General features: G+C 40.8%; 1 protein-coding gene across 1 annotated transcript in view; it reads left to right on the forward strand.

Annotated features, from left to right (window-relative positions):
- Nucleotides 1-201: 201 nt before the first annotated feature.
- XK (X-linked Kx blood group antigen, Kell and VPS13A binding protein) overlaps nt 202-21,168 on the forward strand; it is a 44,941-nt gene continuing 23,974 nt past the window's right edge. Inside the window, exons 1-2 of the mRNA XM_005593277.4 lie at nt 202-629; nt 8,430-8,692. Coding sequence (XP_005593334.1) covers nt 385-629; nt 8,430-8,692 — 508 coding nt within the window. The 5' untranslated portion in view covers nt 202-384. The remainder of the gene's footprint in view (nt 630-8,429; nt 8,693-21,168) is intronic.

Consider the following 21,168-nt stretch of genomic DNA (forward strand, 5'->3'; position numbering starts at 1 on the left):
TCCCGCGCCACTGCCTGAGCCGTCTCACGGCGCGGGTTCGCGGCCCGCCAGGGGAAGGTCACCACAGAGACGCAGCCGGCACTGGCGAGCGAGCGAGCGGGCGGCGCACGGAGCGCGTGGGCGTGTCCCGGCGAGGCTGCGCCGCTCGCCCCACCCCACCCCACCCCAGCCAGGTCGGCCGCCCCCCCCAGGTCCAGCTCCAGAGCCCAGGCCGGTCGGCCGGGCCCGCGTGCCCTCGGCGGGCTGCGCAGAGCGCGGGAGCAGTTTGGGGCTGGGCATGCTGGGAGCCCCTCGAGCAACGGCCGCCGCCGCCGCCGCCACAGCCACAGCCACACAGCCACCGCCACTGCGTCCGTCCCCGGTGAGAGCCGCTGACGCGCGGAGATGAAATTCCCGGCCTCGGTGCTGGCGTCCGTGTTCCTGTTCGTGGCCGAGACAACGGCGGCTCTCAGCCTGAGCAGCACCTACCGCTCGGGCGGGGACCGCATGTGGCAGGCGCTGACGTTGCTTTTCTCGCTACTGCCTTGCGCGCTCGTGCAGCTCACGCTTCTCTTCGTACACCGCGACCTCAGCCGCGACCGCCCGCTCGTACTGCTGCTGCACCTGCTGCAACTTGGGCCCCTTTTCAGGTGCGTGCAGACACCCAGAGCCAGCCCCAGGCCGCAGCCCCGGTCCTGTGGCCTGATCCCTGGACCTGCTCGAGTGGAGGGAGGCGGTTTTCCTGTGTAGACAGGTGGCTGGGCCCCAAGCCGGTCCGCCATGCCCCTCAGCCCCATTATTCCAGTCAGGAATGGGACGAATCATGGTATAATGGTTATAAAGCTGGGGCACACTGAATTCCTGTTACATTCCATCAAATGAAATAGCCAACATTCAACTGAAATTGACCAACAAAAATGGCAGTTTCTTGTGCTTCAACCTCATTAAAGACATTGGTTTCTCTGGGGTCAAGTAGGCTCTGACAGGATTGGCTTTTGTGGTCACAAACCCTTGGGAAGTGTGTTCTAAGCTGTGGTTATGGGGACAGCATGTACAGGTGATTTAATTTTAATTTATCAAGCATGGAGCTTACTGTGTGCCAAGCACTGTTCTAAAAGCTTTAAAAATATTTAATTCTCACAGGGAAGTCAAGAAATCCATGCACCATTCTTTTCTCTTGGTGGCGTAATGAATATTATGGGATATGGAAACATATGGGGTTCTAGAAATGTCTTCCGGCCCTGGCGAACTTATAAACGTAGCCATTAAAGCTGGTACACATGCACCATGAAGACAAAACTTGCTATGTGTTAAGTAAAGAAAAACTGTTAGGGTCATTTCTGGAAATTCATTTTTATTAACACAAAGCAAGTAGAAATATATTGTAATAAAACAGACTGGCTTATCTAAGGAGTTTAAAATGTGTTGTTTTAGTACCTTTCATCTCTATTGGAAAAGTAAAACAAAGGCCGTCCATTTGGATTAGAAATAGGTTTATAATACTGAATTTTGGACATAGGCAACAGAGGAATTTGAAGAGATGGAAGGGCCAGAGAGACACCTCAGCTGCTAGAAAATTCAGCTAGCTAAGGACCTTTCCTACCAGGAAATCTCTCTCTCTCTCTCTCTCTCTCACACACACACACACGCGCACACACGCATACACACGTCGAGGAGCAAGATAAATTTTACAAAGTTATAATTTTTTTTTTTTTGAGAAAAGGTCTTGCTTTATCAGTCAGGCTGGAGTGCAGTAGCAAGATCATAGCTCATTGCATCCTCCACCTCCTGGGCTCAAGTGATACTCCTGCCTCAGTCTCCAGAGGAGCTAGGACTGCAGGCAAGCGCCATCATGCCTGGCTAATTTTCTTTTCTTTTTCTTTTTCTTTTCTTTTCTTTTCTTTTTCTTTTTTCTTTTCTTTTTTCTTTTTTTTTGTATTTTTTGTAGCGAAAGAGTCTCCCTATGTTGCCCAGGCTGGTCTCGAACTCCTGAGCTCCAGTGATCCTCCCGCCTGGGCCTCCTAAAGTTTTCCCTATGTTGCCCAGGATGATCTGGAACTCCTGAGCTCAAATGATCCTCCTGCCCAGGCCTCCCAAGGTGCTGGAATTACAGGCGTGAGCTACCACACCTGGCCATAACATTTTTGCACCTCATATTAAAGAAAACTGTTCCGGCTGACACATGAACTACTGACTTGTAGTTTACACACAGTCACAGCAAACTTGGTGAACAAGTTTCTCAGCCTCCAGAAGCTGCAGAATCCTAGAAAGGAAAATAAACAGGTACACTGGCAGGAGTGGGAGGTTGCTGCTGACTTCCTGATAGCTGGGGAAGAGTGTGGGGAAAAAGAGAGGGAGGGAGGGGAGTTTTAGAAGTCCTGGAACCTGGAGCCATTTAGTGAGGAGAGAGTTAGTCCTTTCTAGCCAGGTAAACCCTGTGATCCAGACTGTATTCCCGCTCAGTAAAATAAGTATGATCTGACTTTGGGCAGGGCACTTATCATTTCTTAACATTATCTGTGAGAAGAAAACAGATAATGTTTAAGTGGAGTAACAGGAAAAAGGGGAACTGACATTTCTCAAAAGCTTCTTGTGCTAGATGGTTTGATATATACTTACATCCCTCAATTCACTGAATCCTCACCATGACATAGATGTAATTGTCCCCATCTCGTAGGTGAGGAAAGTGAGGCCTCACACTATGTTCTCAAGGCTCCTTAAAAAGAGCTAATTATGTTCCCTGTGCTCAGTGGAAGAAAGCAGAGGACTGTGTAGTACATTCTATTAGTAGTTCCATTTTAAATTAAGAAAAAGTTTGGTCATCTTGGCAATCCAAGTAAATGATAATACCCTATCACTACTGCTATTTAAAGTGTTTCTAAACACGAAGAGTAACCCAAGACAAAGCTAATAACATAATATATATAAAAACAAGATGACAAGTATAAACCTCAACTCAAGAAAACATACCAAGATGTTAAGAAGAATAATTTCTGAATAGTGGGGTTATGAGTGATTTTAATATTCTGGAAAATGTATAAAACCATATAATAAAACAATTATATATTTTTCTATATTTTTCAGTTTTTACAGTAAAAATATTTTAACTTTATTAAGGAAAGAAAACTTTTAGTGCTTTGAAGAGATAACGTCTCATCTATATATAAAGTTTCAACACTATAAAAATACCTATTTCCAGAAAGTTCTGAATGGGCCATTGTCTTGAAGCAAAAACAAAATAAAAGATAAAAAAACAAAACAACAGGCAAACCCCTTCCATCAACAAGGAGTCACTGATTCTAATGCAGCTGATTTATTTCAAGGAGATATTGGACCCATGACCTTACTGAGATACACAAAATGTGGTTCCAAGTCTCTTAGCTTCCAGATTAAAAGAAAAGCAGTTTGTTCTTGTGTATTAGCCTGACTTAATATCTTACTGGAATTTCTTCCTGCTGACTGTTTGATTCCATTTTAACTCTAAGACATCAACTTTACATAAAGATAAAAATTATTTCCCTCAAACAAAGGAGTGTCATGGTGATTCTTACCCCCTTCTTTATGGATTGGATTTAGTAATATTTCTAAATTGTTTTTTTGACAGTTTAATTCTTCTTGCCTTTGGATGAATACTAGCCAAACTTGTGTTTTTGCTAGGTAGATGCTGCGTTTGAGTTCATGCAGCACGATGGCCCAGTTAGACTGCAATACATTACACTAATGATTCTGGGCTAAATACTACTAACTAGGCTTTGCTCCTTCTTTCCTTTAGGGAGGCATAGGGAGAGCACCATATTTCATTTGTGTCAGTCTTGTATTTAAAATGGTAGTTACAGTTTTTATGATTGTTTTCACATTAAGCCTAAGTTTGAATGATACGAACTTTGGGTAATGCCTTGAATTTATTTATAATTTTGAGGAAAATCTTATTGTGTATTGTAATAGATACTCTAGCAAACCACAGCAGGGAAAAGATCTCTTACCTCAAACACAGAAACATTTTAAAAATTCTGTTTATGATTTTTTTACATTTATGCTAATTTTTATAAATTAATTGGGAGGAATAAATATAAATAAGTTACAAGTTCAAGGAGTTCCCCTCATCTCTTTTTTATTACTGGTATAGTGAGGAAAAAAATGGTACATGAAAAATCTGCATTTATAAAATAAAGCCTAAGAAGTTCCCAAAACCTTTCCAGAATACTGCAAAATGATGCACCATAATATATCCTTCTACATTAAACTTTTTAAAGAATTTAAAATGTTAATAGTCTACATTTGAAGAGAATTTCTTTTTTCATTTGCAAGGTGCCTTTATATACAGTGTTTAATTTCATCCATGGTAAAGCCCTGTGAGTTAACTGTCATTATCTTATTTTTACAGTCCAGGAATTGAGGTTCAGTGAGATTAAGCAAGTGGCTTTTCAAAGGTTTTGCAGCATTTTCTATTTAACCAATTTGGGTTTTGTGTAGGCTTACAGAGCATGTGTGTCATGTGAAGATAATGTGGCTTATTGGAAATTATAGTATTTCTTCGGAAAAAGTGTTTTAATTAGGGTCTCTGGTACCACAGATTATTTATGCTGACATCCGCATGCATGATTTCAGCTAAGGAATAAGCTCCTTCTGCTATGATGCTTGAAAATGGGATAAAGTAAAAAATAAGGATCAACTTGCTGATTATCTACATTGGGGTTAGCAAACTGTACCCCACAGGCCTAATACCCCCATCACCTGTTTTTGTAGGTGAAGTTTTATTGGAACACAGCCTTGCTCACTGGTTTATGTATTGGCTACAACTGCTTTCACACTGCAGAGACAGAATCGAGCAGTTGCAACAGAGACCATGGCCTGCAAATAATAAAATATTTACTTTCTTATAAATACTTCACAGAAAATTTGCTTTCCCTTGGTGTAGATGCTACTGAAAAACTACCTTGAGTATTCAATTTTGATAAAAGTATCTAATTTCTGGCTTTATTTAGCCAACCTCTCAAGCAACAAACAAATAAAAAACCAAAAAATAAAAACAGATTTTGAGTAATTAGATGAGTCTTGCAGAATTGCAAGAATAGTAGTTTGTTTCTTATCAGTTTTCCTAACCTACAGTGGCAGGAGGTCTTGGGGCCTTTTACAAATGTATTAAACACCTATGACTACATGTAAAACTCTATGCTAATACAAATGTATCACCTGGGAAAAAACAGTGGCTTACAAGAGGTTCCACCTGAGCTTTAGGACCTTCTTTCATTTCCATCAAATGACCATGGAAGTTTTACTTTGTCTACAATTCTGCAGAATGCTTCCAGTTTCATCCAGCCCCTTCCTTGGCATCAGGAAAATTGCTTTCTCATCTGAACCCTCATTTCATTCATTCAGTTCTTAGCATGTGCTGGTATTTAATTTGTTTGTTTTAGTCTTTCAAAACTCTAAGCTTGATTTTATTATGCAAGTAAAACATTTTTTAAAATGACAGAAGGGCAGGAAACAGATTTGCACAATGAGGAAAATAAAAGCTCTCATTTGACTGCTCAGAGAGAAAAATTCCTAATGCTTTTGTTGTATATCCTTACTAATATTTTTATAATGGCATGCTAGTAAACTGTCTCTTGGGGAAAACAAGCCCTGATTTTCAGTGTTTGCTGATTTCTCTAATGCGTATATTCCCATCATGATTGATCAAGCTACCAGTTGTTTAACAACTGGCTCACAAAATTCCTATTTAACAGTCTGCTCTCCTGAGTCAGTATGAGCCAGCTCAAACATTTCACTGTTTATATGTATGTGTGGGTATGTGTGTGTAATCTGTATATATTTCTTATATATGTGATTTTCTTTTTATAAAAAATGTAATTAAAAATATATGATTCTATTGTAATTTGCTTCTTCCACATACCAAATATGGTAAAAATAGGTAGCCTGGTCAACATAGTGAGACTGTTTCCTCACAAAAAATAAAATTAGCTGGGCACAGTAGCATGCGTCTGGAGTCCCAGCTACTTAGGAGGCTCAGGAGTGAGGGTCCCTTGAGGCCAGCAGTTGGAGGCTGCAGTTGGAGGCTGCAGTGAGCTATGATCACACCACTGCCCTCCAGTGTGGGTGAGAGAGTGAGACTGTCTTTTGAAAAAAATTTATATATTGGTATTTGTACTTCTATACCATTGATGTTAAGGACTGTATAATGTTTCATTGAATTGATATATTAGGATTTATTTAATTATTCTTTCATTTTTGGGACCTTTAGAGTATTCCCAGAATTTTGCTATTATACATAATGCTATGATTTAAATTGTTGCAATACATTTTCTTCTAAGTGAGATCATACGTGATAAAATGTCATAACTGAAAGTGCTATATAAATATTAATTTTCATTATTTATTATTCTTATTGTGCGTATGTCCCACTATCCCATTTAGATTGTGAGTGCCCCCGAATGAGGCAGGGGTATCCAGCTGTCTGCATTCCCCACAGCACTTAGTAAACTGCATCTGCATTCATCTCATATTTGAGAATAAAGATGATTATCAGTTTATTCTGTTTTTGTTTTGTTTTTGTTTTTGTTTTGTTTTACATTTTTGAGACAGAGTCTCGCTCTGTCACCCAGGCTGGAGTGCGGTAGTGCAATCTTGGCTCACTGTAATCTCTGCCTCCTGTGTTCAAGCAATTCTCCTGCCTCAGCCTCCCGAGTAGGTGAGACTACGGGAGTGCACCACCACGCCTGGCTAATTTTTGTATTTTTAATAGAGACGTGGTTTCACCATGTTGGCCAGATTGGTCTCAAACTCCTGACATCAGGTGATCTGCCTGCCTCAGCCTCCCAAAGTGCTGGGATTACAGGCGTGAGCCACCACACCTGGACAGTTCATTCTGTTTTCTAATCTTTGTTGTGGTCAGTGGTCCAACAGTGTGAAGTTGCTAGGCCTCATATAGCCCTCAGTGATTAATTTGAGTTTTCCTTCAGAGAAAATTCAGTTGGACATGCTTGGGATTGAACTTGTGGCCTGAACTTCACTGACATTATTTCCAACTGAAGAAACTGGTCTGTGTGGTTTTACATATTTTCATGTAATACATTAAAGTGTTCTTGACCCCACGGGACAAAATGTCGTACACAAATCAACACCCCCACACACCCACACACACCATGCACTTTCTTTATCCTAGCAACAAATGAAAAATGGTATTAATCACAAAATGTGTCCACTTTGTACTCACCAGAAAGGTTCCTGCATTTCCTCTCTTACGTCAAGCTTTGTTTTATTATTTCAAACTATAAATACATTCCAGTTGCCGTAGTCGCCTCAGGGTGACAGTATAAAGTTAGCATTATAACATTAACATTCAATGAAATAGATGAAGCCATTAAAATCTTCTGGCAGCATCATAAGGTTGTTATAAAAGTGCATGTTAGAGGAGGGACAAAACGTCCTTTAACAAGTTATAAACCTACGGCCATGAGTATTTTTCTTACTCCTAGGGAAAACACATTTTTCACCAGAATTTTATTATGAACATTTTCAAACACACAGAAGAAAAGTTGAAGGAATTCTATAGTGAATGCCCAAGTACTTACCACCTAGATTCTACAATTAACATTTTGTTTCACATATCTATCCATCTATCAATTCGTGTGTGTGTGTGTGTGTGTGTGTGTGTGTGTGTGTGTACTTCAAAGTTAATCACAGACCTCAGTATTCTTCCAGCTTCAGCATCCATATTTTTACCTAGAGAGGAAATTCAGATGTTAAAAGCCAGGTATTCTCTCAGTCTGGAAAGGTCACTGATTAAGTCTCCATCCCTAGGTGGGACTAACTTTAGTCCTGCCCTGTAAGGACAAATGAAAACAGAGAGATAGGTAACATGTCGTGGTCTCCCAGTGAAATGCTAGATGGTAAGCTGCCTTGTGCTGGAGGATTTCCAAGCCATAGCTTCTGCTTTAACTGGGGTGGTTTGGGGCATCTTTTGGATGTGGAACACACACGTATGTGCGTGCATGCATGCAGTCACACTGTATTATCATTTTTCACAGCAATATGACAAAGTGGGCATTATATCTGCTTTATAGTGGAGGGAATATACTGGGGTGGGGATAGTAAGTGACTTGGCTATGGCTACACAGCTAGTATGTGTCAGGAAGGAAAACTGCACATTATTTCTGTGACCCTGGAGCTGGAACCACTTTCCATTCTCTAAGATATTTCCTTGCTTCAGTGGCCTTTGGTGTTACTTCTTCATTTGGTTCTCATACATTCCCATTGGCCTCTTGGAAAGCCTCAAGAGGACTGCATATGGAGAACTGGTCCTTGGAGTGGTTGATTTAGAAGAGTGACTACAGTTCAGAGTAGTCAAGTCAAGTCTTTGAGAATCAGGCTAAAGGTAAGTAGGATGAGCATGGAAAGTCAGAATCCTGTCTGTCTCTAATTATTATGACTTGCTGATTTGTTTTCAGGTGTTTTGAAGTCTTCTGCATCTACTTTCAGTCAGGCAACAATGAAGAGCCTTATGTCAGTATCACCAAGAAGAGGCAAATGCCAAAAAATGGCCTCTCAGAGGAGATTGAGAAAGAGGTGGGCCAGGCAGAAGGCAAGCTAATCACCCACCGATCAGCGTTCAGCCGGGCATCAGTGATCCAGGCTTTCTTGGGCTCAGCCCCTCAGCTGACCCTACAGCTGTACATAAGTATCATGCAGCAGGACGTCACTGTTGGAAGAAGTACGTATATTTTTAATTTCTGCCTGCATTTGGGGATCAAAATGAGAAGCAAAACATAGTTTATTTTGTTTCAAAGGAAATTTGTTCTTAAGTGCATTTAATTCTGAATCTATGTTCTAGTTACTATGCTCAAAACTCAGTTAAAATAACAACATTTATTTTGCTTATGACTCTGCATTCTAGGCAGGGCTCAAAAGGGTTACCTAATCTGTGATCCACTAAGGATCAGCTAGGGTGGCTCAAAGGTGGGGGGCTAGAATCTATTCATGGCCCCTTCATTCACATGTCTTGTTGCTCACATGTTTTGATATTGGCTGTTGCTGGGAGTCTCAGATCTTCTCCATTTGATTTCTCTGTGTGAGTGAGTTTGGGCTTCCTTAGAGCATGGTAGCTGCTTCCAAGGGTGAGTGTTCTAAGAATGAGGGAAGGCCAGATGGAAGCCGTATCAGCTTTTGTGATCCAGGCTTGGGAGTTGGGGCACATCACTTTTGCTTCCTTCTCATTGTTGAAGTACTCAAAAGTTCTGCCCAGATTCAAGGGAAGGGAGAGGGAAGCCAACTCTGACTCTTGTTGGGGAATGGTAGAGTTCTGGAAGATCATGTGGGACCAAAAATACCACTGTGGCCATTTTTAGAAAATATAGTTTACCAGAGGCTGAAAATACAGCTACTGGAGGCTGGTCCTCTTGGGATTTCACTCTGTCTTTCAGTGCTGGTTCTCAACAAGTTGAGACAGTTGGCTTAACAACTTTGTGGTGAATAATGGAACAAGGCTACTTTCCTGTCTTCTTAGATTTGTAATAGGTATATCAGTTTATAAGTCAAGACAATGTTCTACCTTTGGGCTATTCTCACATCATCAAAATAAGAGCAGATTTTGGTTAAGTTTAAAAAACAACACTATTTGCATCAGAGTCAAGATTTTATTGAAAAGCCTACAAATGAGAAGTGGATACCCTCCCAAGTATTAATATTATGGGTAAATGAAAACTATTACGGTAAGTTTTATTATGGGTATACAAAATGATTTAAAAGCCTTAAGTTGAAAAAATACATGTTTAAGAAAACATTGAATATAAGAAAGACTTATTTATTTTACTTCACTCAGTTTTATCCTCTTTCTACCTATATTTCAGACTGGCTGGTAATAATTCTAGTCAGAGTCACAGGATACTTACATGTTGAGCCATCTCCCTTATCCAGGTTGCCTGATTGTGTTTCTTAAAGTATGAGTCAGGATCTCAAGTAGAGATCTTGAACCTTAGTGGATCAACATTTATATGGAAATACTTTCCACAACACCTGGTAGGGAGTAAAAGCTCAATAAATATAGCAGCATCCATGTTCCCTAAGGAATTATAACTGGAATGGGTCTTGACCAAACTGCATGCCACTATACTCTTTTTCCCAGTTTATTGTTTTTCCAAGTGGCAGGGATACAGCAATAAATCAGATGTGATGATAGCCTATTTGATTTTTAGAGGTAGATCCAATTTTTTTCCTCAAGTTTTTTTAGTGACGATTGTCTCACAGTTGAGGGGTTGGCAAACTACATCCCATGGGCCTAATCTGGGCACTGCCTGTTTTTGTCAGTAAAGTTCTATTGGGACACAGCCCTGCTCTTTCATTTATGTATGGTCTGTGACTGTTTTGGGACTAAAACAACAGAGTTGAGTAGTTGCAATAAACATAATGTGGCCCACAAAGTCTAAAATATTTACTAACTTTTTACAAAGAAAGTTTGCCAACCCTTGTTACAATTTTTCAGACATAATTCTGTTCCGGAAAAATCAGATCTATCTTATAAAATGTCAGTGTCACAATGGATATCTGAAATGTCCCAAAAGAACTTGGAAAACCATAAGTCCTCTGAGAGTTAAATGATAAATCAAATAGCTACGGAAAAAGGAAGTGCGCATGGTCTTGTTAAAAAGATAGATGGCTGCCATTTATGCAGGTCTTGACTAACCCCAATCACTGCCTTAACATATATAAGGAAGGATTATCTCACTCGGAAAGGGTAAGACCCTTATGAATGGAGCATGGTCTAGGGTGTGTCACAGAGGCAAATGTTGGTAGTGTCTGTCATGTGGTTAGAAATGTATTTGGTGCAAGGAACAAACACCTAACTGTAAAGTTAACCTAGAGTTTATTTTTCTTATCTAACTAGATATTGGAAGTAGACAGTTGCTGACATTATTTCAGCTGCTCAATAGTGGCAAAGTTGATGTCCCTGCCAAGCCATTGGCCTTTTGCTTGGGTTGCTACTACAGTTCCAACCATCATAGCTACCTTCAAAACAGTAAGAAGGGCTGAAGAAGGAAGGGTAGATATCTTTCTCTTTTTATTAATGAATGTAGCTTTTCCATGAATCTCCCTAATAGACTTTGCTTTGTCTTCCTCCTTTTATTAAAAACTATAGGTTTTCCAGAAATCTCTCTGACAGAAATGACTTTAGGTCTCTAACCAGAACTGATCAGTCATTTAGCTTCAAGGGATGCTAGGAAAGCCAGGTCTAGGAATGTTTGCCACCAGTGGTTTAGACCAGTATTCCTCAAACTTCCCTGATGATGATTAGAGTTACCTGGGGGCTTGTTAAATATATAGATTGCCAGGATTCATCTCTGGAAACTGTGATTTGCTGTGTCTGGGATGGGAGCCAAAATTATGTCTTTTCTTTTTATTTCCCTTTTGTTCTTTAAACAAGGGCTCCAGGTGATTTTATTATCAATAAAGTTTGAGAACATTGGGTTAGACTAGTCATGGCCTGCATGTGGTTGGGCCCATGACCACCCATAACAAAACCATGTTCTCTTAAGATAGTGAGAGGAATGGAAAATGAATAGGCAGCTGACAGTGTCTGCCACATCATCTAAATGCAGTCCAGACCAATAGAAATGTGTCCCTCTTGACAGAAGGACATAGAGTCCATCACAACCTGACCCTATTCAGCATTCCAATTCTGTAACTCTCTCCTCTCTCACTGATTCTGTGCTCATTGAGCAAACATTGATGGATTTGGCATTAGCAGAGTTTGCCGTGAGGGAGAGAAGGGAGAGCCAGCTACATGGTCACTGGAGAGTTATTGTTTTTCTTCAATTGCAATACAATTTATATAACATAAATTTCACCATTTTAAGTGTACGATTCAGTAGGTTTCAGTATATTGACAATGTTATACAATCATCACCACTGTCTAGTTTTAGACATTTTCATTGCACCGAAAAGTTTTGGACAATTTTAGACATTTTCATTACATCAAAAAGAAGTCCCCTATTCATTAACAGTCACTCTTCATTTCCCTTGCCCCTAGCCCCTGGCAACCTACTAATCTACTTCCTGTCTCTATAGATTTGACTATTATGAATCTTTCATATCAATGGAATCTTATGCTATGGGGAAGTTTTCTTTCTCATAGTCAGTGAATAATGGACACTGTGTCTGTGAGCTTCAGTCTTGGGTGAGTTTGGACATCCTGAGATTCCCTGAGTCTAGTCAGTTCTCAGCAAGGGCTTGCTCAAGTCTGAGGATCTTGGAGGATGGGTTGGGCTGAAGCCTAAGTGAGCACACCAACATTACTGTGCTTTGTGAAGGCCCCTGCAGCCTGCCATTTGGCTTGCCTGTCCCTCACAGTACCCTTCTCTATTCCACTCAAGGTGGTAATGTTGGTAGTAAAAATGACTGTTTCATGAACCCTTGATTTGTGGCAGGTACTGTGATAGGCATTCTTCTGTTTCATTTACACAGTGTCCCTGAGGTAGATAATGTCTCCATCTTACTAAAGAGGGAAATTGGGCCAGGCACAGTGGCTCACACCTGTAATCCTAGCACTTTAGGAAGCCAAGGTGGGCAAATAGCTTGAACCCAGGAGTTTGAGACCACCCTGGGCAACATGATGAGACCCCATCTCTACAAAAAATACAAAAATTAGCCGGGAGTGGTGGTGCATGCCTGTGGTCCCAGCTACTTGGGAGGATAAGGCGGGAGGATTGCTTGAGCCTGGGAGGACCTTGGCTCCAAAAAAAAAAAAAAAAAAAAAAATAGGAAAATTGTACTCATAGCCTGCCAGAGGAGCCAGAATTTGAGGTTAGATTTGTGTGACTTTATTTATGGACTCAATGAGTATTTCTTGGGTGTGTTCTGTGTTTTAGACCCTATACTGGTCTCTGAGGATAAAGTGGTGAATAAGGTAGACAGGCCCCAATCATCTCCGAATAGGATATATAAACATCAGACAAATTATTAATCAAATGCATAATTTATTTAAGGTAAATCCTGCAAAGTGAAAGATAAGTAGCCTCTCTGAGGGTATGTTGGGGGGTGTCTAACCGAGTCTGGGAAATGAGACAAAGGTTTCCAAAACTTAGGTTTAAACTGAAAACTGCTAGATGAAGAAAAGAAGCCAGATGAAGAAAAATCAGGAAAGAGCATCCCAGGATTTCAAGTTTTATTCCAGAGGCAATGGGAAGGCACTGATGAGTTTTAAGTAACAAGTCTCATGATCAAATTTAGTTTTAGAAACTGATTACTCTGCAAAATGGATTGGAGGAGAGTGAAGGAGGAAACAGAGAGGCTAGGAAGTGGGCTACTATAGTTGTCAAGGTGAGAATAATGGCCTGGACTGGAATAGTCAGAGTGGATTATTGGAGCAATATTAAGAATGCGTAAATGGAACAATGTGTTGATTGATTGGATATGAAGGTGAGGCAGTGAGAGATGTCAAGAATAATTCCCAGTTCCTGATATGGACTGTTGTAGCCATGGATCTCCATTTGTCTTGGTAGTGAAGTAGCAGGTTTGCAAGGTATATTTTACTTTCAGTTTCAGGCTTAAAGAAATGAACACATTTTAAAGATTCTATTTAACTCATGAGAGAACAAGCAGATGTTCAGCTTATAAGATAACCCAAAGGACAGATGTAGGAATATTGACTAGAGATATCAAAATGAGTATGTAAATGGAAGTAAAACTGGTTTTATTACAGCATGAGAAGGGTGACATTTGAACCTCTACTGTACAAGACATTGAGCATGTCTGTTAGTGACTTACAGCTTATAGAGGAATGTAAATGAGCTCACTGGCCATACAAAGCTAGAATCACAGAACCTGGATTGGCGTAGTGAAGACAGGACAAGGTTTTGACTGAAGCACGTTTTTTTGTTGTTGTTGCTAGAATGTTTAAGTCAAGTATAAAGTTAGACTTTCCTCAAAAAGATGGTCCAGTTATTAGGGTGAGCAGGTTCCTGTCAGAGACATTTCGAGGCCAGGCTTGATCAGGGCTCAGTGGACACCAATAATATCACAAAGTTGAGGTTGTCATGAAGGCAGCTCCCTGACCAAGGAGGGCCTGGAGCACAATGGGCGGGAATAAGCAGTGGTACCTGGAGAGGCTCAGGCTAGTGGGAAAACCGACGAGGGCTGATCAAAACAAAACCCACCAAGACCATGTGAGGGCAAAAAGGAGCCTTAGAAAGGAGATTCTTCCCTGCTCCACAAAAGCCTAGCTGTAGCTTCCTGTTAGCCACATGGACGGCTTTCTGCGAGAAGGTCAGTATTCCCAGTGCCTGAGCTCATCCACACCTGTTTTCCTGGCTGTTATTCTCTAGTATCTGATGGCCAACATCCTGGAGCAGGCAGGCAAGGAGGCCCAAAACAGCTGCAGGGTGCATATCACCCCAGAACACATGGAGAGGGCCATGCACAAGGATGAGCAGCTCAGATGCCTCTTGGAGGATGTACCCACCATCAGGTTGATGAGGTGCCCCAGCCCGAGAAGGAGGGATGCTTGGGTCTCCGAACCTGGCAGGACTTCATCAACAATTTCATCCAGCCTCAAAAATTTCCATAGATAAGAGACTCCAGGCTGCTGCCATCAGCCCATGCTATTAAAGTCTTTAATGACAGTGCCCCTGACTTCTCTCAGGTTCTCTCATTTTGGGTTGTAGGTGTCTCTGAGACATCTAGGAGAAGCTATCCCATAGAGAGCTGAATAGGTGGGGTGTTTGAATCAGTGATTATAGAAGGGGCAGTTTCCAGTGGTGTTGGTGAGAGCACTGGCCCTGGTGGGAGGAGCTGACTGGGGATAAAGATATAGAGACTTCCTCATTGGCTTTGAACTGCAAGGCCTTGTGAGGCCAGGGAGTTGCTGGGGGCCTCCTAGGCTTGATAAATTCCTGACCTGATGCTGGAACCTGGGGTGGAGCTGCAGACTCTGACTGAGGTGTGGGAGGCTTTATTCAGAATAGCAAAGGTCTGAAGTCAGAGGGCAGTGGCCACAGGGGTGGGTGGAGGGGGGCACACTGCATACTGGCTGGCATGAACTTCATGGGACAGGCTTTACATGGAGATTGAGGAGTGATGGGGAAAACACAAGGAAAAATGCAAAAAAAAGAGAGTTTTGGTCATGTTATTTTATTTATTTATTTGTACCCTGCCTCATTCCAAAAAAGACTTGAGACAGGGATTAGTAACTGGTACTATGACACTTTGTTTGGAATATATTCTTCTATCCTCTTATGGACACTGTTAAATTAAGTAGTAACATTATATAAAAGCTCTCTGGCCTAGGACATGCAATCCAATCGTTCTTAATGGTTACAAAATATTACAAAACTTATTTGTTAATGTATTCCATTATAAACACAATTATCAATTGCATTCCCAGAAAAAATAATGTGTGTATGATCATGTATTTCATAGAACAGCATAGAGTTATCAATGGCCAAAAACAGGTTCAAAGGTATACAAATAACCTGTGTAATTCTGTCTCGAGTGATGGCCTCTAAAGCATGTACTGTACTTTTTTTTTTTTTTTTTTTGGATAAAGTGGATGATGCTACTGCCATAGCTACCACCTTTATTCAGTTTCCATAGACCCTCCAAGTTATCTTTTCCAAAGATAACTAGCTTCCAAACCATGTTCAACTAGCTTCCAAACCATGTTCAAAACAGCCTTCATGAGCATGTACTATACTTTTAAAAACTTGTGCTCTGAACTGTTTAAAAAAGGTGTCACATCAAGTGTTGTAGCAATCTGTCCCCTTGCCTGTGAATGTCCTTATTTTAGATTTTCACCCGTTCTTTGGATCCTCTATGGCCGCATTCTGCTGCCTGCTGGCCAGGAGGCTGCTCAGCCAGATTCAATAACAGATCAGACAACCTGGTTTGAGATCCTAGTTCACCACTTTCTGACCATGTGATCTTGGACTTTCATTTACTCCTGCTGGGCAGGCTTGCTCATGTGTAAAACAGCGGTAATAAGAGTCCCTTATCTTTAGTTTTCCCAAAGATTGGGTCCACTTGGGATATGCACAGTGTGACCCCTAATAAACAGCTGCATCTGTCTCCTTCCCTAACCCCAGACATGCAGGCAGGCTTCCCCGGGGTACATCTGGGCCTGGTTCTCAGGTTACTGTTGGGCACTTGGTCCACTGGCTATGAGAGCCACATCCTGCTGAACCCTGTGGAGAGACAGGAGAGTGCCTGGCAGAGGAAGAGCCCTTCCTCTTTGTGTCCCCTTTGCTCCTCCTGCCTTGTGACTCGCCCTCTCTCTGCCTCTGTCTAAGCAGAAGGACCCAGCTTGCCCTTTGACTAATTCACAGGAGTGTCCCGAGAATGAAGTAAATAGCGGTCTCGTGTTTAAAAACTAGGCTGTGAGAAACCCATGTCCTGGACACAAAGATATTTCACTTCGGCCAGGGGAGGGGGCGCTGTCGCCATGAAGTGATGAGCTGAAGGAGACTCCCCACCTGGAGTTGCTAGAGAGAGGCCTGCTTGCAGCTCAAATGCACAGAAGAGGAAGCAAGGAGCTGGGCTAAGGCTGGGAGTGCTCCATGGCTCTCCATAAGGAATCATGCAGTGGTGGGGTGAACAGCTTGACAATGAGGTGCCTCGAAATATGAGGTTCAGTGGACATGATATGGCAAGAAAGACTTCTGGGATTTAGACAAGCACATCTTCCACATGGCCCTAAGGACAACCCTGACACTGCTAATCTCTAATATATTATTTCCTAAAGCACAGTCTACAAAGTGGCATCTTACAACTCAAACTGGATGGCGGATAGGTTTGCTAGTTCTAAGCAGACATCTTAAAAGAAAATTAATAAGCTGGTAGCATTTGAAAATCAATAACATTTTACCTGGAAGTCTGGATTTCTGGCTCTCTTGAGAAGTAGAAATGAGGGTATACATGATTACAGTCACATAGAGATGACTAGCTACTGCTCCATGAAGACTGGACCTCTGGTTTGCCACATTCCTTCCACACTCTTCCCTATGAGGTCCTATATTTGATCCACTTCATTAATTTATAGTAGTTGTCTGATTAATGGAGATACTTGAGTTTGTTACTTTCACTATAAATTAATTACAAGTCCACAGTATTCAGAACAATCGATCTCATTTAATGAAGTAGTATATTGTGCAGTGCTTCTCAAAATATCATTGGGGTAGGACCAAGCAAACTTCCTTGTTTTTCTTGTTCCAGTACATTGTGAACTGATATGTGGTTGTATTACTAGTATGCCACTCATATTTGACTTGTCATTCGAGTTTAACAACTGCACTGGTATATACCTTGTTCAAAAAGTGAGCCCACTAATTTAAATGTGGCTAAATCAGATGTATACAGATTCCTTAATGCCAGCTCTCAATGTCCATACTTACCGTAACTGACTGGTAACAGACAGTTCATTGTACCAGTCCTCAAACTTTTTAGATTTAGATTTTAGATTTAGATTTAGATTTTAAATCTAACGAAAAGCAGTAAACAGGACTTGCAGTTGGTATTGTTTCTCCTTCAGAGTCTTCATGAAAACAGATTTATCCCTCTTATATTTAGGACTTTAGCATAATACTGGTGAAAATGTTGCTGAACTACTTCTGTTAAACCAAAAAATATTAAGGAAAACAGTTAGCATCAGTGGGGCATGTTAGATGTAAGATTGTTGAGTTCTGAAATGTAGGATAAAAAGAATTCACCAAGGCAACTGTGAAAGGGAGTCTTCGTGACAAGAAGGGACAACATACTGAAAGAAGAGGCAGAACTGGGTTCTGGTCTCCTACAGTGTAGTTTACTTGGGGGCCCATCACTTTCCAGTGAGGAAAATGGAAAAATTGTTTCAAAGATCAGCTAGAAATGTATAATTATGACTGTGCTCTTTTCCTAGCAAAATATTTCTATGGAAAATGGGTACATAGGGTTCAGAGGACATGATTCTTTTAGGGTCTCCATTATACAGCTGAGGCCACTGAGGCCCAGTGATGGTAATCAGTTCTTGTAAAGTCACATGGTGAGTGGGCAGCACAGTAGAATGATGGCCTGGGGCTCCTTCCTCTACTGTATCCTGAAAAAGGGGTCTCAAAAGAGAAAGTGTTTAATGTTCTCCTCTGAGAAAAATAAGCTAAAGTCTTCAATACCAAGGTGTTAGGATCTCTTGGATTTCTTGGGAAGCACTCAATAACTCAGTCCCAAGAATATTCATTTGTGCTTTATTTGGGGAAGGCCAGACAAATTAGGAGAAAAGTGCTGATTTTATAGTATAAGTCTTTGGACTTTGCAAACCTAGGTCTTGTTCCACTGGACATTGTGTTAAACTGTGTTATGAACACAAATATGTCTCAGTTAAGGTGTTCCGGTAATTCTGATCTGTCCACTAACCATTGTCTTAAATGTGGCAATGTGATGGCATGAGAAGCCTGTGTTCAAGAGCCTAGTCTTTGAAGTACTTGAGGTACTGACCTTTTTCATGGTGCTCTAAGACAATCCTTCTTTGCTGAAGACAAAAATCTCCCTCCTGTAGCTGATTGTAGGGCCTTTAGGGAAGCATCAGTGTAAATCAAAAACTATCTGAGAGCCAGGCATACTGGCTCATGCCTGTAATCCCAGCAACTTGGAAGGCTGAGGCAAGAGGAACCTTTGAGGCCAGGAGTTCAAGATCAGCCTGGGCAACATAGTGAGACCTCCGTCTCTACAAAAATATTTTTAAAATTAGCTGGATATGGTGGTATGTAACTGTAGTCCCAGCTACGTGGGAAGCTGAGTTGGGAGACTCTCTTGAACAAAGGAGTTCTGAGCTGCAGTGAGCTACAATTGCACCACTACACTGTAGCCTGGGCCACAAAGTGAGACTACAATTCTTAAAAAAAAAAAGTATCGTCCGGGCATGGTGGCTCACTCCTGTAATCCCAGCACTTTGGGAGACCGAGGTGGGTGGATAGCCTGAGGTCAGGAGTTCGAGACCAGCCTGACCAACATGATGAAACCCTGTCTCTACTAAAAACACATAATTAGCGGGGCGTGGTAGTACATGCCTGTAATCTTAGCTATTTGGGAGGCTGAGGCAGGAGAATTGCTTGAACCCGGGAGGTGGAGGTTGCAGTAGGCTGCAGTCGCACCATTGCACTCCAGCCTGGGCAACAAGAATTAAAAAAAAAAAAAAAAAAAAAAAAAAGCATCTGGAGATGATGGAGACTTAAAGTGCCTATGGTTCACTTACGACTTGTGATAAAGTGAAAAGTCCAGTGGAAGTACATAACAAAAATAATACAACTGAAGAAGAAATTGTGACATACAAAATAAGATAATAAAGCCAATGTAAAAAAGTTTTGAACAAAATGTATGTCAGCATAATGATTAATCATATTTTGAAGTAAGTCTATGGTAGATTCTAGACATCTGTATTTTACTAAACCTCCATAAAAAGGTTTGATGTGCATCCTCAACTTAAAAAGCCGTGAGGGAAGATGCTTCATAAAACTTAAAAGGAAAGTTGTGACTAAATAGTTTTAGAAATCTACTGAAATGATGACTGTTAATACCATAATTTTGTTGCCTAATATCATGAAGGAAAGCACTAGCAGGACTCTGATAATTAGAAACATACTATGGACAGTGGGGGCACTGACAAATCTCTAGGAACTTCTCATACAATCTAGAACTTCTGAAATGTTTATACTAATAATATATTTCATATTCAGATTTTATCTAGGGAAGGCTGAGTACCTCTTTTCTTTTTTTTCTTTTTTCTTTTTTTTTTTTTTTTTTATACAGGGTCTCACTCTGTCACCCAGGATGGAGTGCAGTGGTACAATCATGGCTCACCATAGCCTCAAACTCCTGGGCTCAAACCATCCTCCCCACTGAGCCTCCCAAGTAGGTGGGAATACAGGTACACACTACCATGCCTGGCTAATTTTTTTTTTTTTTTTTTAAGAGACAGGATCTAACCTATGTTGCCCAGGCTGGAGACCACCTCTTTTGATTTTACTTTTTTCCATGCAACTCATCAATACTAACAGCAGCAAAACTAATTTTATCTAATATCTATCTTTTTATAAAGTGAAAGAACAAATCTTTCCTATTTTCTAGGTACTCTAGGACATCTCAAAGATAAGTCTAAGTGTAAAAGATTTATAGAGTTTCATTTTATTTCATTTAAACTTTTGAATTTTATTTTGAAAGGCAAAATTGCTAGGAGATTTGAGAATTAAGTTAGGATCATGGGTGGCTGAGTACATGAATGGTTGTAGCTTGGCTATCTGTTAATTAAAGTGACAGTACAATATTTGGATAAACATACAAAAGACCTTAATACATTCTTAATGGAGAACTTTTTTTTTTTTGAAGAGAATAATCAAGGGCAAGATAAAGTTATGGAAAAAAAGTGTTATTGTGGTAAGATGCAGAATCCCTACTTTTAGGGCAGGATTACATAGGTAATATTTTAGGCTAAATTATGACCCCAAAGATATTCACTTTCTACTCTCTGAAACCTATATATGTCACTTTATATGGCAAACGGAACTTTGCAGATAAAGAGATTGAGGTTGGGAGATTATTGTATTGTAGGTCATGTAGGTGGGCCCGGGACAAATGTTCGTATAAGGGAGAGGCAGCAGCAGGTTTGATCACAGAGGAAGAAGACAATGTGAGGAGTGAAACAAGATGCTGCACTGCTGGCTTTGAAGATGGAGGAAAGAGGCAGGAACCAAGGAATGCAGTTGTAGAAGCTGGAAAAGGCAAGGAAATGGATTCTCTCCTTGATCCTCTGGAGGGAGCATGCCCCTGTTGACACCTTGACTTCAGCCCAGCCAAACTGATTTCAGACTTCTGATCTCTAGAACTTTAAGACAACAAACATTTGTTGTTTTAAGCCACTGTGTTTGTGGTAATGTGTTATGGCAGTTATAGGAAACAAATACACGCCAAAAGTAATCTTTTACAACCTTTTATTAAGAACAGACCAATACTCCAAGAAAACTCATTTTCACAGAAAAACTAATTCTAGATTTGTTTCAATGAAATATTTGCTTTTAAATAACCCACTATTTACTTTGACAGTCTCACAAATAAACCCATCAAAACTGAGCCAGATTTGGCAAAATGTTAACACAAAACTGTGTTCCTTTTCAGACTCTTTCTGCAAACCTCCTACAACTTTCTTTATTCACTCAGGTTTTATCCTTCACCATTCTT

Source organism: Macaca fascicularis, chromosome X (genome assembly GCF_037993035.2).
Source record: "Macaca fascicularis isolate 582-1 chromosome X, T2T-MFA8v1.1".
Lineage (NCBI taxonomy): Eukaryota > Metazoa > Chordata > Mammalia > Primates > Cercopithecidae > Macaca > Macaca fascicularis.